At 49.0% G+C, this 18882-nt stretch overlaps 1 protein-coding gene across 2 annotated transcripts in view; it reads right to left on the bottom strand.

The window, feature by feature from the left end:
- The window catches only part of SACM1L (SAC1 like phosphatidylinositide phosphatase), a 387094-nt gene that overhangs the window by 149356 nt on the left and 218856 nt on the right, over positions 1-18882 (bottom strand). For both annotated transcript variants that reach the window (XM_078688168.1, XM_078688167.1), the window contains exons 11-12: positions 18424-18492; positions 18255-18334 (exon numbers count right to left, since the gene is read on the bottom strand). In XM_078688168.1, coding sequence (XP_078544294.1) covers positions 18255-18334; positions 18424-18492 — 149 coding nt within the window. The remainder of the gene's footprint in view (positions 1-18254; positions 18335-18423; positions 18493-18882) is intronic.

Below are 18882 nucleotides of genomic sequence, written 5' to 3' on the forward strand. Positions count from 1 at the left end.
ACTATTCGAGCTAATCCGATCTCAATCTAAGGAACAACCCCCAGCTGTCGACAGTATGAGCACTACTCCTTCCTGTGAAGATTTCTCAGCTTTCTTTAGCAAAAAAACTGACAATATAAGGAGAGACCTCCTCAATGACGCAAGCCTTTACTCAATACCCAACTGCATAACTCCCAATAAACTAAAAAACAATGCGACTTGGTCATCCTTTGACACCTACTCTGAAGAAGAAATTGACAGAATACTCAGCACCCTAAAACCATCCAATCACCTCACTGACCCTCTTCCTGCTAACGCCGTAAAAGACTTCATCCCTTTGCTACTCCCACTCTGGACTAAAATTATCAATAGCTCACTACAACAAGGAACCATCCCGGACTCCCTCAAAGTTGGACAAGTTACACCTTTACTGAAGAAACCAACAGCCGACCCCACTGATCTAAACAACTACCGTCCGATTACCAACATTCCCACTCTCGCCAAACTCCTAAAAAAAATGCATATGTGTTCATATTGGTCCACACACTGCAATAAATGAAAAACCTGGTCTTAGTACCAGTGGTGCGACTCCCCGGTGTGGGTGTACAGGTTGTCAGCAGCCTGTGTAACCAGATTCACTCAGCACAGGCCGCAGCCAAGTCTCAGTAGTTGATACCATTCCAAGATGGAGTCTTGAAAGGAGTCACAGTATCGCAGGCCTAGCTCGAGCTCCTGTCAACTACGCTGGCCACCTCTGCTGTGTGGGGAAATGGTAAATAAAGAACAGTCTGAAGGGGCCTCTCCTGTGGACCCAAGGATGCGATTTGGAGCCCTCGTCGTTGAGGTTTTTGGGGCAGCCGTGGAACTTGGTAAAACGTTGTTCAGGGTTGTTGGGGTGTGTGGTCATTGTCCCTGGTAAAGCAGCACGCAGGGAAGGCGTTAAGTAAAACATCTTAAAATAATACTATCCACGGCGATACAGAGGAGAAAGGCACAATTTTAGTTTAATACTCTCTCGTAATAAGTGAGATCCGAGATAGAAGGGCCCACGGGTGTGAGCACTGGTGCATTTTCCATAATGCATGTTCTGTATATCCGCATAGGTTGGTGGTGGTGTGTTTGCGCTGGAGTGTCCCCCAGTCAGTGAGAGCCCCTGCGGTCCACGTGCTGGCCTGGCCTGCGCCTGCGACTTGACGTCGACGTGTACCAGACTTCACATTTGGGAAAGGGCCCTGGGGTTGCCATTTACCCACCATTTCTAATACAAAAGATTATATGAAGAACAATGATGCTGTGTTACCTCAAACCCAGCGCGGAGACAGAGAGCTAACGTTTAGCTCTTGCAGTCAAAGAGGGGCACCGCTTCCTCACTAACCTAACCTTGGATGACAGCTTGGTTTTTTAGCTGCTAGCGCGCCGCGCAGCGGGTACCCAGATGCCTGCTCTTTCTTGTGACAGCGACGGGTGGTGGGGTCCTGGTGAGCGCCCCTGCCTCGGAAGCGCCTGTCAGGCTGATGGGCCGCAGCGCTCGGCCCCCATTGTCCAGCCCTGGTGAGCGTGTCACGAGGAGCACCAGGACCGTGTCCGCATTCAAAGAGCCTCTCGCGCTTCCTTCTGCGTCCTCACAGAGGCTAACAATACCTAGCAGATCCCTCGGCTGCCTGCCACCTCTTTCCCACGATCTGGAAAATAATATATCTGTCACGACAAACAGCTTCAGTATATATATGAAGTCCACTTTTAAATCACCTACTTCAACCTGAATAATTACACAGAGCCATATAGATCTGTATATTTATGCCGGTGGAATAAATATGGTCCAGTAACACTTTAAGTGCACTTATAAACACTGATAAGCAGAATTCGTACTTTAGTGCAAAGCTGGTATTATTACATTAGAGAGCGATGTTACAAAATAACATACATACCAATAAAAATACTTTCTGTACCTTTTATAAACAAGAGGCGGTCTGGCCGAGAGCGGGACGGAGGAGGGCTGCGGGCAGAGGGAACGAGAGCAGGACGGAGGAGGGCTGCGGCAAAGGGAAGGGGGGGGGGGGGGGGGGAGCGGAGCCGAGCAGCTCCAGAAAGAGCTGAAGGCGAGAGACAGGCACAGACGCAACGCCCACGGATCGCATCAAGCCGGGGTAAAGAGTATGGGACCTCGGTGAGAGGGAGGACGTGGGGGGCGGCACTTAAAAAAAGAGACAGAAACGCCCATGGATCGCATCTAGGCGGGGAAAATAGTAATTGACACACCTCTCTTCCAATGGCTAGCCTCCATTTACGAAGCTAGCCAATGGAAGAGAGAGGCGGAATAAAGCACACTGTTGAAGTCATTCAATCTCGGGCTCCGCCCACACTGCTTACGCAGTGTGACGCCCGAGACCTAAAAACTAACGAGAGTACACATGTCGTCTGGTTCACTGAGCAGTTAAACTCCAGATTAGCGGCTTGGAGACCGTGGAGTTCCCCTTTAGTTCCAGGTGTCCGTTAGTGATATAGAGGGTGATAGCTCCCTTCCATCAAGCACTGGTAAACTCAACAGCCCAGGTAGGCTCCTACATCAGCAAGTATAATAGAAAAGACTATCACAACGATGGCAGACTCTCAAAAGCACACTATAGAGATGGTGGAGGAGGAGAAAATGCTCCGTCCTATTAATGAAAAGCTCATAGAAGCATCCTTACAATGAGCCGTAGTTAGAATTCATGACTAGATAGATCATGTTGGCAGCAAAGAGCAGCATCCAACCCCATGGAAGGGAGGATAGGGGAGCCTTCACTGTCTGGGCTCTCGGGCACCCATTTGGTCTCAGGTGGTGTTAAAGCAACATCTAAGGCACAACTTTGTTTTCCACCTTCAGGTGCTTTTGAAAGGCTGCATAGAGTGTTTTTAAAATAGCGAGTGAACGCCCAAGGTAGTAGGGAGGACGAATATCCTCAGAATACCCTTAATGAATATATATAGAATTAACTCTGGGAGATGATCCAGATGCCAGGTACAATTCTGGTATTCAAGATTCTCGGGACAAACCAGGCCCCAGTAGATCATAGAGGCTAGGATGTGGCTCCAAACGTCCCAGAATGGATGATAATAGCAACGACAATACACCGGCGCTGGCGGTACCCTCTAATATGTTCAACCCAACTACATATTTCACCCTTGTTCCACCGATTAAAACTCAGCGGCAATGGTGGCTCAGTATGGGAGCAGCTGCATCAGAATATCGATAGACAAGGAGGTCCGGGAAAGGCTATAGGCAAAATGCCCAAGACCATCTCTAGCCAAGAAAGTAAGCCCAAAAGTGACCCACAAATGGTCCCCATTGTGACAAAATTCATCAAGGACCTGTCATGGCTAATTATTGGATGTACTGGGGCCACTTACAAAAATCTTAGATATGGCCTAAGAGGCCAGTAAAACTGGCAACCTCAGCGACCCAGATATCCTTTCAGAATGGGCACAACGAGCGTTATGCTTCCTGGGTCACACAAACTCTGCTTTATCCAAGAAACGCAGGTGGTCACCCTTGATATAAATCAACACAAAATTAGGGGAATTTACCACGAAGAAGGCAGGACCAGTGGTGGAAGGAGGATTGTTTGGGAATATCCCTTTGTAAAGGAACTTTCAAGTTCATGACAAACTTTTCTTCTCTGGACAAGAAACAACAATCGATGCATCTTTTGCCAAAGTATTTTTGGAGAGGCAGACCATTCCTATAATACAGACCTGGTATCAAACAAGGGGAATAAAAGTGGACGATTTTTAATGGGGTCCAATGTACTCGTCCTAAGCAGCAGCAAACAAAAAGTATTGTACAGAGTTCCCCAGTGGGAGCTAGTGGTTTAGCTCGGTTAGTCTTTTCTCTCAATAGTTATGACAGGTAACGTGCATGGTGTAGACCCTTTTCAGAATGTAAGGATACCTCACACAGGTTATCGACAGGACAACAACTGTTGTCCCAGTCGATGACCGTCCAGCGTCATCATTGGTATCCTGCTCCTACGGCAGGCTGGCGGTGCAATGCCCGTCGGGCAGCAAGGGGAGCTGCACTTTAGTGGAGATCTTTTATTCTGAGCCAACGGGTGTGTGTGTGTGAGGAGCCTGAGGAGTGCAATAGTGAGCAAGGGGGTGTGTGTGTCTAAAAAAAGTCAGTCGAGTCCTTTGGGAATGATTTTAATGATCAGGCTCGCTGCTTTAGTAAAAATAAGGGGTATTAAGGAGTGATGGACAATGGGACCAGTCCTTATTCAACCCTTGATGTGAATGCGGTCGACATGTTTCTTGCCATAAGGGCAATTCGTCAGGACCTTAGTGCTCATATGATTGCTGGAATCCTCTTAGCTAAGAAGACCCCAATATACGACCTGTTTAGTGTCGTACAGAATTGGTTCCATGCGCGGGACCTCCTGGGAACTAGAGAAAAATAAACAGACATTGATGATGTTAAAGTGTGGTGTAAACAAATTACATCAAAAAGTGCCTGTATTCCAAGTGATTTAAAATGAGTGCCCAGTGAAGTAAACACTGCTATGTCATACCAAAGTTGAGTGGTACTATGAGAGAAAAGTGGTTAATCAATACAGAGCGCGCGGAGGACACGTTCTGTGTTTGGGCTGTCATGCTTATCCATTATAGCATGCATCTAGGTGAAAAGGCTGGGCTCACGGCTATGCAGCGTGCTGAGTCGGGTGTGACACCAAATTCATGGCCATTGATAATGTTACACCCTAATACAGGCCGGTGGTGTGAGGAGCCTATGTTTAAAAATATGTATATGTCGACTAAAAAGTTTAGCCACATAACCCAAAGAAACCGCAAGTATAAAACCGCTCGGGTGGAGTTTGACACTCTGTCTCTAAGTGAGGTTGGTGCTGGCGTGATGGTCGTGATCACCAGCAAGTATTGAAAACAAACAGAATGCCCTGATCGACAAGTGCGCGTGATCAAGGGCAGAGTCAGAATCAATGATGCGCTTACCCGTTATGATTACTCCTGGGGGCCTCACGAGCTGTCCAGGTGGGGCCAGCAGCGAGAGAGGGGTACCTGCAGGGAGAGTAAGGCAACCCAGCGGGATCGTTTTAGACAAATATATATATATGCGCCTCCACGCAGAGCCCCGCGTGTAGGGGGCCAGCTCAGAAGTGACTTGCCGCGCGGCTGGCAGGGAGCACGCGGATTGTCAAGGATCGGCTCGACACCTTACCTCAAAGGTCGCTGATGGCAGGCATCTCAGCACCTACCCATCCCACGGTGAACCGAAGTCCGGACAGCCAGCAGAGTAGTTGGGCTAAGTCCGGTGCAGATAAGGGAGAGTTGCGCGCGCACCAGGGGGGCGTGTCCCTCCGGTTGCTAGGCACCGGCACGCCGGACTGGAGAGCAAAGAGGGGTTAGCTCAAACCAGCGAGGCTAACGCGTTGCAATGCGGGGGCCATCTTGGAACGGGCAGATTAATCTGGTCTGTTTGTCATACTGGTAATAGTGTGGGGGTGGACAAACGTCCAGTTGATAACTATCTGGCGAGGGTAGTCCAGGGCACCCCATCATTCAATCCCAGTTCATCGCACTGTAATCGATGTACCCATCTTTGTTCGAGTCTGAAGAGGGCTTGTTGGTTGAAGTTTGGTAGACTCTCAAGGACAGTCCACCTGATGTTTTCTGGGAGATGATGATTTTCTTTGCAATGTTCATACAGTTTGGTGTGTGATTTGTGACATCGAATGTTGCTGTTGTGCTCCATTATTCGATGTTTAACTGGGCGCATGGTCATCCCAATGTACGACAGATCGCATGGGCAAATCAGCACATAAATACATCTGGAACTGTTACAGTTGGTATGTTTGTTCATTGTCCATGTGTAGTTGCCTTGGAGTACAATGGTCTTGCCTTGGATGGTCTGGGGGCATACAACGCAGGACCCACAGCGATAGTGTCCAGTAACTGGAGGAAGGTCCCAGAGAGTATTGACAACTTGAGTGTTGGTTTTTTTAGGACGGGTGTGAATCAGCGTGTCCTTAAGATTTGCCGTCCTCTTAAAAGCAAAGCGGGGGCGCGGTATCTCCATCCCTGCAGAGTTGAGAATGCCCCAATGTGAATTGATTGTTTTTTTGAAAAATGTAGAATGTTTCGTGAACGAAGTCACGCAGGTAATCGTGTCCTCTTGCTCCTTGGGATGTACTTCGAGCAGAGCCTCTCTGTTATTGTTAAGTGCTCTTTTGGTGGAGGTTTTCAAAAGACGAGTGGGATAGCCCCGGTCCAGAAGCTTGGTTTGTAAGGACTGCGCTTGTTGTTTGTAATCAGTGATCGAACTGCAATTTCTCCGTAGGCGGAGAAATTGGCCGAAAGGTAGGTTGTCCCTTAGCGATCTAGTATGATGGCTGGTATAAGGCAATAAACTGTTCCTGTCAGTGTCCTTTCTGTATAGAGTGGTACTGATAGTGGTTGGTTCCAATGCTATAGTAAGGTCCAGAAAGGGTATGGAAAGGTTGGAAATCGTTCCCGTGAACTTTAGAAATGGGTCTTGTTGGTTTATCCACATACAGAAGGCCTCACAAGTCAAACGGTCACCCTTCCAGAACACCAGGATGTCGTCGATGTACCGACGCCAACACGTGAGATTTTCACGGTATGGGTTGTGTTCGGGGGGGTAGATGCACTTCTCCTCAAATGATGCCATATAGATACATGCCAGGCTCGGCGCAAAGGTCGAGCCCATCGATGTTCCACGGACTTGATGGTATAAGTTAGATTCATACTTGAAAAAGTTCTCAGTGAGTGCAATGTGTGCCAACTCCATTATGAAAGAGATCGGGGTGGGGGACAACCACTCCTCTTGTCGTAGACGGGACTCCACTGCTTCCAGTGTGGCCTGTTGAGGGATGTTTGTGTACAACGCTTCCACGTCGAGGGTCAGGAGGAGATCGATGTCTTCTCTGCCATCCATGTCGTTAATGAGACGTAACACATCTCTGGTGTCTTGAAGGTAAGACGGGATCGATTTTACCAGAGGCTGGAGAAATGCATCGCAGAATTGGGATAAGGGTTCTAAAATGGAACCGATGCCAGACACGATCGGTCTTCCTGGGACTGGAGTGGTGCCCTTGTGTATTTTGGGCAAGGTGTAAAAATACGGTGTTACCGGGTCTGTTGTTACCAGGAATTCTGCCTCTTTTTTGCTGATCCATTCATTAGTCTCTGCTTCAATGACAAGAGACATCACGGTAGTAGTCAGTCGATTGGTGGGATCCTCAGTCAGTAGTCTGTAGTGGGTGGTGTTGGCTAATTGGCGTCTACACTCCCGGTCATAGTCGTCATGATTTTGTATGACCGTAGCTCCCCCTTTGTCAGCCTGCTTGATGACGATTGAAGTGTCCCTGCCAAGGGAGCTAGCTGCCTGTCTCTCAGCATTGGACAGGTTGTTAAAGGGTTTGATTGGAGGTATCTTCTGCATGGTTCTCAGAACTGCTCTTTCGAAAGTCAGGACCTCTGGAGGTACCATCCCGTCAGACGGGGTGAAGGCTGAAGGTTTCCTAAGGCCTGTGTCATCACTGGGGATTTCTGGCCGATTATCAAAGAAGGCTCGTAGGCGTATTTTTCTGAAGAACTGCTTTAGCTCAATCATTTCCTGGAAGGAGTCAGGGATCGGGGTGGGGACAAAGCCAAGGCCTCTTTCCAGGACACTCTTCTCTGTAGTCGAGAGAGTTCTTTTTGATAGGTTCACGATCAAACTCGTCTCCCTCTGGTTGTCGCGCTCCTGGTTTCCACCCCAGTTGGCTCTGGCGTCTGGTCCTGCCACTGTACTCCCTTGTTTCCGCCTCGCTTTCGCCCTCTTCCTTGAAAAGGAGGCGGATTAAGAGGGTAGAATTGCGGGGGGCCTTGTGAGTAGAAGGGATACTGCCACGGTGGTGGTAAATGAGGTGGGCCATGGAACACTGGACCTTGATGGTATCCCTGTTGCCAGGGCCGTGAGGGTCGTGCGTTTCTCGCCTGGTAGCCACCACTGGAGTCACTGCTTGTGGAACCCCGTCTGGTGTCCGTGCTCGAATTCTCATCCGAAGAGTAGGTGTTCTTCTTCGCTTTGAAATCATCTTTAAGGTAGGGGTATACCTTCTCCTTTGCGAATTTGGCTATATCCTTCTCCAATTTGGTGGTTTTCTGTTTGAGTAAGAAGTCGTGGTGATCAAGCATCTCTTGGTTGATCTCAGAGAGTTTTGTAGTGAACGCTGTTTTGTTGTTCTTTGAAGTAGCGTTCTTCATGGTCGATTCAAGGGCAGAAATGTTCTCTTGTAGTGCTTCAGATAATCGTCTCGCAGTCTGGCTGATCAGAAATAGCAGGTCCTTGGTACATTTCCCAGGAAACCTGGCACCAGTCTACTTTGAAGCGTTTGTCATCAAGGAACAGTCTGGGGATGATGTTTACAATTAGACCCTGTGGTGCTATGTTGCTCCGCAGGTACTCAGTCATCATAATCCCGTGGATCGTTATTCTGATCAGTTCTTTCTTCATGTCGCTTAGTATGGACCACTCATCAGAGGAGGCTCCAGATGTGGCAGCAGGGGGATTATTGAGTAATGAAGGCGTGTTCCTTAGTGTTTCAGCTATGGTGTCTTCGTCGAAGCTGAGACCTGGGACATCCTCCATCTTGAAGTGACTCCTTAATACCCCTTATTTTTACTAAAGCAGCGAGCCTGATCATTAAAATCATTCCCAAAGGACTCGACTGACTTTTTTTAGACACACACACCCCCTTGCTCACTATTGCACTCCTCAGGCCCCTCACACACACACACCCGTTGGCTCAGAATAAAAGATCTCCACTAAAGTGCAGCTCCCCTTGCTGCCCGACGGGCATTGCACCGCCAGCCTGCCGTAGGAGCAGGATACCAATGATGACGCTGGACGGTCATCGACTGGGACAACAGTTGTTGTCCTGTCGATAACCTGTGTGAGGTATCCTTACATTCTGAAAAGGGTCTACACCATGCACGTTACCTGTCATAACTATTGAGAGAAAAGACTAACCGAGCTAAACCACTAGCTCCCACTGGGGAACTCTGTACAATACTTTTTGTTTGCTATAATACAGACCTCCCACGAACTCCAAAGACGACTAGCTATGCAGTAGCAGGACTAGAAGACATTCAGAGGTTTCTTTCATTCCCGTGCCATGGCACACGGTGGGGGAGCAGAGTAGCCTTCAGGGGTGCACCGGAAGGAACAAATGGTAAGAAATACCCTTTCTTCCCTACTCTAGGTGGGAGGCCGGTTAAAACTATTCTTTTCCAACAAAAGGAACGTAACGGGAGACAAGTGGGTACCTCAAACTATCTCGGGGTTCCACATAACGTTCTACCGATCCCCTTGCCACAGGACCCATCCCTTACAGCTGTCTTTTTCCCAAGAGGCTGCTCAGATGGTGTATCGGAAGATGGGTGCTCTTTTAGCGAAGAAAGCAATACCACATTCTTATTTCCACCCCAGGCGTCTTCTCATCAACTTATTCCTGGTAAAGAAGACAGGCAAAGGTCATAGGGCAGTAATCGACCTAAAGGATTTCAACAACTGGGTGATATACCGACCTTTCCACGCGGAAAGCAAGGAATTTCTCAGAGATATACTCCGGCCAAACGACTGGTTGGTGCAACTTGATCTGAGGGATGCCTATCTCATGAAATCAATATTTTTGCCTTATCTGTGTTTTTTACAGTTCAAGTGGAAACGTCATATAAAAGAGTTCACATGCCTATCGTTAGGCCTCTCCTCTGCTCCATGGTGCTTCACCCAAGTACTGCAGTAGGTCATATAACGCTCTTTGAGCGAGAGGGGTTAGACTCATGCGCATCACAACAACATTCTCTAGATGCATCAGGATCCAACTCGGCTGCAGGACTTACTTCAAATTACAATTTCCCTCCTACAGGGCCACGAATGAATAACAAAAATCCAAAGTCACTCCCACCCAAAAGAATTACACAGAGCCATATAGATCTGTATATTTATGCCGGTGGAATAAATATGGTCCAGTAACACTTTAAGTGCACTTATAAACACTGATAAGCAGAATTCGTACTTTAGTGCAAAGCTGGTATTATTACATTAGAGAGCGATGTTACAAAATAACATACATACCAATAAAAATACTTTCTGTACCTTTTATAAACAAGAGGCGGTCTGGCCGAGAGCGGGACGGAGGAGGGCTGCGGGCAGAGGGAACGAGAGCAGGACGGAGATCAGTGGTCATAACGAACAAGTTACTTACCTTTGGTAACGATATATCTGTAAGAAACAGTAGTTAGTGCTAGATTCCTTACCTTAGAATATCCTCAGGCGTCAGACTGGATCCGGAAATTTTTTGCGTAGCAGTACCCTTGCGCGTCGGTAGGCGTCGTCTGCGGCTCCGCAACAGTCGTCGGCGTCGTGATGTCGTCGGAGTACTTAAGACACCGCCTCCGCGTGCTGACGTCAGTTCTTAGACACAGCTTTTTCGCGCCAGAAACGCAGAGCCATGTTAAAAACCAACACTGGTGCCATTAAAACTAGGGCCCTGAAAGGGGATGACTGTAACCCTAGATATCGGTTCGCAGAACAGGGAGGATGGGTGGGGCAGTAAGGAATCTAATACTAACTACTGTTTCTTACAGATATATCGTTACCGAAGGTAAGTAACTTGTTTATCTGAAAGAAACAGGTTAGTATTAGATTCCTTACCTTAGAATAGATACCCCAGCAATACCAACCCCGGTGGCGGGTCTGCGAACCAATAATCACACCAGAAAGTCTTGGAGGACGGAACGGCCAAAGAAGCTATCCCTCCGGACTTGGCTGGCCAGGCAGTAGTGTCTTGCAAACGTGTGCAGGGATGCCCACGTAGCTGCCTGACAGATGTCCTGCAATGGGACTCCCCGGCCCAGGGCAGTGCTAGCCGCCGTGGCCCGAGTGGAATGGGCTCTCAGCCCAACAGGAGGCTCCTTCCTCGCCAAGGAGTAACATGCCTTGATACACAAGACGACCCACTGAGAGATGGTCCTCTTGTGCACCGCCCGTCCCTTCTTAGCGCCCACGTAACCAATAAAGAGTTGGTCATCCACCCGGAACTGGCGTGTGCGATCTAGATAGAACGAAATCGCATGTTTTGGTCCAGACGGTGGAGCCGCTCTTCCTCTTTAGAGGGATGCGGTGGCGGAAAGAAGGTGGGCAAGGTGATAGACTGCCCGATATGGAAGGCCGTGACAACCTTGGGAAGGAAAGATGGCCTAGTCCGCAACACAACCTTGTCCGGATGGACAGAAAGGAAAGGGGGTTTGGATGAAAGAGCCTAGAGCTCACTCACTCTCCTGGCAGAGGTGATGGCAACCAGGAAAGCAGTCTTCAGAGTAAGAAGGCGGAGAGGACAGTTGTGAAGTGGCTCAAAGGGAGCGCACATCAGAACGGTAAGAACAAGGTTTCAAGTCCCACTGAGGCATCACAAACGGAACAGGAGGGAACATGTGTGTGATGCCCTTCAGAAAACGAGTTACAATAGGAGACTTGAACAAAGAAGGTTGATCAGGCAGCCTTAGAAAGGCTGAAAGGGCAGAAAGGTAGCCCTTGATAGTGCCCAGAGCAGAGCCCTGCTGGGCAAGAGAAAGAAGGAAGAGAAGAACCTCAGAAAGAGGGGCAGAAAGTGGATCCACAGCCTTTGCTGTGCACCATGCCACAAATGTATTCCACCTGCAGGCGTATACCGATTTTGTGGAGGGACGCCTGGCTGCCAGAATGACATTACAGACTTCAGGAGGCAAGTCAAATGGCCTCAACTGTCGCCGCTTAATTTCCAAGCATGGAGGTGGAGACTGGACAGGTTCGGGTAGAGGACCGTCCCCTGCTGCTGCGACAGAAGGTCCTCCTGAAGAGGCAGACGAACCGGGGGATCGACTGACATACTGAGTAGCTCTGGATACCAGCATCTTCATGCCTAGTCCGGAGCCACAAGGATGACTTGGGCCCGGTCACGTTTGATCTTCTTCAGCACTCTGGGCAGAAGTGGTATAGGCGGAAAGGCGTACAACAGACCGCAACTCCACTCGCGATGAAAAGCGTCTCCAAGCGAGTGCCGCCTTGGAAATTCCAACGCGCAGAACTGATGACATTGCGCGTTCTCTTCGGTGGCAAATAGATCTAACCACGGCTCTCCCCACTGCTGAAAGAGGCCGTGCGCCACGTCCAAGTGCAGACGCCATTCGTGATCCATCATGCACCGACGGCTGAGGTGGTCCGCCCTGGCGTTCAGAGAACCTGCCAGGTGTTGATCCACCAGGGTCACGCCATGATGTTCCAGCCACTGCCAGAGGTGCAGAGCCTCCTGGCAAAGGGTCCACGACCCCACCCCACCCTGTTTGTTGCAGTACCACATGGCGGTGGTGTTGTCCGTGAACACCTGCACTACACTCCCCCGGACAGAGGGGAGGAATGCCTTCAGTGCTAGACGAATCGCCCGCAGCTCCAAAAAGGTGGATATGGAGGTGGGACTCCGCCGGAGACCAGAGGCCTCTGATCTCCGCCTCTCCCATGTGGCCTCCCCAGCCCTGGAGGGACGAGTCCGTCACAACTACGTGCTCCGGTTGGGGAAGGGAGAGGGATCTGCCGCTGACCCAATCGCGGTCCGTGAGCCACCGCTGCAGCTGTCTCGCAGTGCCCTCCGAGATCAGGACATGGTCGGATAGGTTGCCCTGATGCTGGGCCCACTGAAACTTCAGGTCCCACTGCAGAGCCCGCATCCGCCACCGAGTGTGATGTACCAGGAGGATGCAGGAGGCCATCAGCCCCAGAAGCCGCAGCATCAACCTGACAGACTCGTGATAAAGGTTGAAAGAGTGGAATCAGAGCCTGAACATCCTGAACCCGCTGTTCGGGAGGATAACCCCGAAACTGCGCCGAGTCGAGAACCACTCCGATGAATAGGAGCTTCTGAGAGGGACACAGGTTTGACTTCGGCACATTGATGGAAAACCCCAGCTGGTGCAGGAGGTCTGCCGTCGTCTGGAGGTGGCTGGCGACTCTCTGGGGCGAGCCCGCCTTCAACAACCAGTCGTCGAGGTAGGGGAAGACTGAAACACCTAACCTGCGCAGATGAGCTGCGACCACCGCCATCACCTTTGTAAACACCCGTGGGGCACTGGTAAGGCCGAAGGGGAGCACGGTAAACTGAAAGTGCTCGTGGACAACCGTGAACCGCAGGTAGCGCCAGCAGGACGGGGATGTGGAAATAAGCGTCCTGCAAGTCTAACGCTACCATCCAGTCTCCTGGGTCCAGGGCAGCCAAGACCTGAGCCAGTGTCAGCATTTAGAACTTCTCCTTCCGGAGGAAGCCGTTGACGTTCCGTAGATCCAAGATAGGGCGTAGGCCCCCTTTGCCCTTCTTGGGTACCAGAAAGTAGTGGGAGTAGCAACCACACCCTACTTCTGGCCCAGGAACGTGCTCGATGGCCCCCTTGGCCAAGAGGGCCGTAACTTCCTCCTGCAGAAGTCTCAAATGATCCCCCGATACGCGGTGGTTTTGCGGTGGCATGGCTGGAGGGGTCGCCTCGAAGGAGGGAGTAGCCCCTTCGGACGATTTGCAGCACCCACCTGTCCGATGTGACAGTGCGCCAGTGGAGGAGGTGATGGCGAACCCTGCCCCCCACTGGCGTCACATGGGCCTGAAAGCACGGAGTAGGAGGGTTTTGAGGCGGATGCAGCGGGGGAAGGTGTGGACTGTCCTCGCCGTTGTCCCCGACCGCCGCCACGGCAGTTTTCACGGCCGCCACCGCGTTGGGTATTACTCTGCGGCGCGTGGCTGGCAGCACATGTGGGGGTACCCCTTCCTTGGCCACGAAAGGAGCGAAAGGCACCCATTTGCTGGCGCGGGGCCGTGAGGCACAAGGACCTGGCCGTAGCCCTGGAGTCCTTAAAGCGTTGAAGCGCATGGTCTGCCTTGTCGCCAAAAAGGCGACGGCCATCAAACGGCATGTCCATGAGTGTTTTCTGGACATCAGCCGAGAAGTTGGCGGACCTCAACCAGGCGTGGCGACGAATCGCCACCGTCGTTGCCATCGCTCTGCCCAGTGAGTCAGTGGTATCCAGCCCACACCGGATAGAATACCGTGCTGCATCTCGGCCTTCCACAAGGGCCTGGCCGAGTTTAGCCCGTACCTCCAACAGGCATTCTGGCAGCACGTCCGCGACCGTATCCCACAGAGAGTGGGTGTAACGGCCCAAGAGGCATGCGGTGTTGGAAGACCGCAGTCCCAGACTCAGGGAGGAGAATACCTTTTCGCCGTATTGCTCATACCTCTTGGATTCCCTGTCAGGCGGAGCCGACGGGAATGCGGTCTGGGAATTCAAAGCCTGGATAACCAGGCTCTTTGGGGTGGGGTGGGTGGACAGGAAACCAGGGTCGCCCGGGGCCGGGCGGTGGCGTCTGGCCACGTTCCTATCTACAGGCGAACCTGTAGCGGGCCTGGACCAAGTGCCCAAAAGAACGTCGGTCAAGGCCTCATTAAACAGCAGCAGAGGCTCAGCAGAGCTTGACTGCGGTTTAAGGACCTCAGTGAGGAGGTTAGTCCTCACGGCCGCGACGGGGAGCTCAAGGCCCAAGGCCTTGGCTGCCTGCGTCAACACCACAATGTAGGTTGCCCTCTTCTCCGTAGCCATGGTAGGAGGTGAGACAAAACCAGTGTCTGGCGAGGTGTCCAGACCACTGGCATCCCCAAGTCCACCTGTCCAGTCCTCTTGGGACTGACACTCCCGTGTCAGAGGGTCCTCAGACCCCTCCCAATTCTCCTAATCACCCATCTCCTGATACTCAGGGTTGTCAAATGATGGGGCCGGTTCATTGAAGTAAAACTCTACAAACGGCGTCGAAAGCGGCGCCCAGCGGTGCCGCTCCGGCGCCGGATCGAGGGAGGCATCGGGGATGGTGACGCCCGAAGACGGCGCCAGAGGTGACACCTGAGGGACCGGCGCCGGTGAGGTCGTCAGGTCAACCGGTGACGACCCAGATCCAGAAGCGGATCCAGCGGGGCCCTGCGGCGCCGAGCCCAAAGCCCCCGACGGCATCGGGGCCGAAGCCCCCGACCCGCTAGGGCCCCCAGACGGGTCCGCTGGGCCCGAAGGCGCCGCAGAGCCCGCCAGAGGAGTGAGAGACCTCATGGCCATGAGGAAACGCTCGATCTCCGACGGAGCCGCGTGGGCAGTGTCACCCGAACCCCCGGCCGCGTCGGGGGGGGGCGCCTACCGACGCGCAAGGGTACTGCTACGCAAAAAAATTCCGGATCCAGTCTGACGCCTGGAGATATTCTAAGGTAAGGAATCTAATACTAACCTGTTTCTTTCAGATAAGCAGTTTTGAGTTTCTTGCGAGATCATTCATTGTAGGGAGTCTGGAGCTGAACAAATTATCTAGTTGTATTCTTCTGAAAATGGACAATATGTCAGCAGTATGGTAAATAAACTGATTGGGTGGGACATGACCCAAAGCGCTGGTGAATTTGGCAAAATATTTTTGGCACTGCTGCCTGCAGCACAAGATATTGGTGATGTCAGAGTACCTTACAAGGAGGCTGAACCAGACTGGCATTCCAGACATCTGAGGGGGTCTAGTGCATGGCAGTTGGACTCACGCCTATTTGCTGAAATGGGTTCTGTGCCAGCTAGATCTTTTTGCCTCTTGGCTGGACCTTCAACTTCTGCGCTTCTTTGGCTGGCGCCCGGAATTTTGGCTAAAGCCACGGATGCGTTCCTACAGGACTGGAGCCACAAATTAGGCTATGCCTTCTCATCTTTCTCAATTATCTTCAGGTTGCTTGCACAAGTCAGGAGTTAACGGGCGGAGATGGTACTGGTGACACTGCTATGGAAATCGCAAGTTCTGGTATCCAGTTCTTCTAGAACCTTCAATGGATTCTTCAATCCCTCTTACCCAAAGTCTGAATCTTCTGAGGGGTGCTCACTGTACTGCAACTTGCAATACTTGGTACAGGTTTAACAGAGCCAGTTCCTAGCTTCATCAAGAGAGCATGGGCTGATTCTATGGTCAAAAGATAAAGATCAGATGTAGTGTGCAAAGTCAATTTTGAATTTGAATTAGCGGAGGCCAGCTTGTCATATGGCATGATTAACGCACGCCGGATGGCCATCTCAGACGGTCATTTTCCTTTTCAGGACATTCAAGTGGGGGAATACGCCTTAGTGTGCAGCGTATTGTGAGGGATTAGATTATCGCGCCCCCAGAACCTAGATACTGCACTCTATGGAACATAAATGTAGTCCTTAAACTATTGGAGTCATGGTAAGATAATGACTTCCTATCTCAGAAAGAACTAATAGGTAAGATGGCAATTTTACTATGTCTCATAACATGTAGGTGGAGTCTCTAACGTGAGAGCTCAGTATATCACTGTCAGAAGGTTTACTCTAGAAGGTGTGTCTTAATATTTCCAGAACTAAATCTAATACAAGTACCATGCTTTTCCCCAACACCCTACATTGTGTGTGGTAATGTTGTTCAGGGAGTACGGATCCATGACAGAGGACTTGTGTCCTTCAGGCATGACTCAACTTCTTATCGCCGTAAAGAAGCCTTTTAAGGTGGTTTCTTCTCTGGCCATTGCACAATGGGTGAAGTGGGTCATGCAGGAAGCAGGCACTGACACGTCTGTTTTTTGGGGCAAATTCCACTCTGGGGCAATGGCATCAAAAGCCTTTACAGCAGCAGAACACCTTGAAGGTATTCTGAATGTGGCCGACTGGTCCTCGGATTCTAACAGAGACATTCGACTTTAAACCAGTGATGGGAGTCGCCTCACTGGTGGTCAGCCAGCTTTGAACCTGCATAATCTGAGCTTCCGGTCCAGACACAGAATGTAAAATTTCCTAGCGTGAAGAAAAGTAACTTCTATTAAGAATGCTGACACAATGATTACCTCTCCCATTGACAACGGAAATATTTATTATACCCTGCAAAGGTACACGGATGGAGTACTAATGTGGGGATACGAATCTTCAATATTATTACATGGTTTACCTTCTAAATGTTACAAAGAATTAGATCACTGGTTTGAGGCATGTCTTGTATTTGGTATAGGTCACACACAAGAAGGTGTAAGACTTACAGTTTCACTTTTTCTCCATAGGTTGGGAACAAAAATAAGACTATTTTGACCTGCGGATGTCAGCATAGCAGTTCGCCCAAAGAAAAAGAAAGTGCCTTTCCTTGATGAGACTATTCACCAGAGAGAGCAATGCTATAGGTGGACATTGCGGTTCAAGTTCAAAACACGCATGGGAGATGTAGTCTTTTGGTTATTGCTTCCTGTTGTGTTAGCTGCTGAGCTAAAATAAATGTTCATGATCTTCACCTCAGTGTCCTTAATAGAACTGAAACTTTCCTTCATGTTAGATAGGAAAATTTACATTTTGGATTGAAAACATCAAGTAGAGGATAGGAAGATGTTCTGAAGTTTGCATGTTTAACATCTGTTCTGGGGGGGAAGAGATGGGGTTGAGGATTTAGCCCAAAAAGAGAGATTCATTTAAATAAAAGTGGGTTAGGGGTGCTACCCCCACAAAACGATAATAATAGAAAAGTGGGGTTGGCTGCGTTTTACCTCCCAACAAAAAGAGCTAGGTAATTAAAAAAAATAGGGCTGGGTTTTGGAGGACGTTTACCCTCCAATAAAAGAAAAATTAGGAATCACATATGAATATATATATATATATATATATATGAGAGTATGTGTGTGTGTGCAAGTGTACATATAAATAGATATATGTATTAAAATATTTTAAACTCAAAGAAAGGGACATTCGCACATTGATTTAAAAATATAAAGTACATTTTAAATATAATAAAAAGGAAGGATTGTGAAGGAAATACTCGGAGTGTTTTTTTCTTTATGGATTTCATACTCAAAGTCTAGTACACATTTTATTCAATCCCTTAGTAAGAATGACCAGAGAGAGAACAACTCATAAGAGAAAATGCCACAGTTGATGTTGATGCGAACACTGGTCAACAAAGCTGTTTTATGAAAATCTTTAAAGTGTAAACAAGATTGTACTACCTACATTTTCTACATAAAAGGACGTGCAGTATCACCAGCACCTTCGATTATATACGTTACGAAATAGATACTTTGAGACAGTTGTATATTATCTGGTCTCTAAAATAATTTTGCTGAATCATGTCCTTGCTCTTCCACTAAATAAAAAATGATTGAAGGTTTGAAATTTGTTGTATACAAACACTTACCGGACCATTCCATTTCCCAATCCATCGACCATTTTTGCAAATTCTTGTTCCAATGGTTTCTCAGAGCCTTTCTGATTAACCTATATAAAAAAAGTGAACACACACATTATAAAGTGGATTCTCTGAGTTTAAGGAAACATTATCTCAGATAAGTTCACCAAGGACATACCAAGTTAAGAATCACTTGCTTTCCATAGCTTATAATCTGAGAGTCAAAATGCCTTTGGAAGCCATCCATCTGAAATTAAAAAGAAAGCTGTTAAAATGGTAATTTCGGACAGAATAACAAAAATTGCACATTTTGAAATTATGTCACATACTTGATTAAAATAAACATACACGCAGGTTTCTCACCACAACTGTAGCAGGAAAATAGACAACTATTCACAAAAAAACCTTATGCTAACAAAATTTATACCTGTGGTAAATATGTAACTATATAAAAATACAACCATATGCAAATGGTCTTAGTATCATGAAATTAAACTCTTACAAGACAGCCAGTGATACAAAATGGAACGCAAACCTACACTTACTTTAGGAAACTGTCCTACTTAGGTCCAAATACACCCATGTTATGTTGTAACTATTTATTTATCTTCATAAGGTGCTCTATTGGAAGGGAGTA

Source organism: Lissotriton helveticus, chromosome 4_1, assembly GCF_964261635.1.
Source record: "Lissotriton helveticus chromosome 4_1, aLisHel1.1, whole genome shotgun sequence".
In the NCBI taxonomy this organism is placed as follows: Eukaryota; Metazoa; Chordata; class Amphibia; order Caudata; family Salamandridae; genus Lissotriton; species Lissotriton helveticus.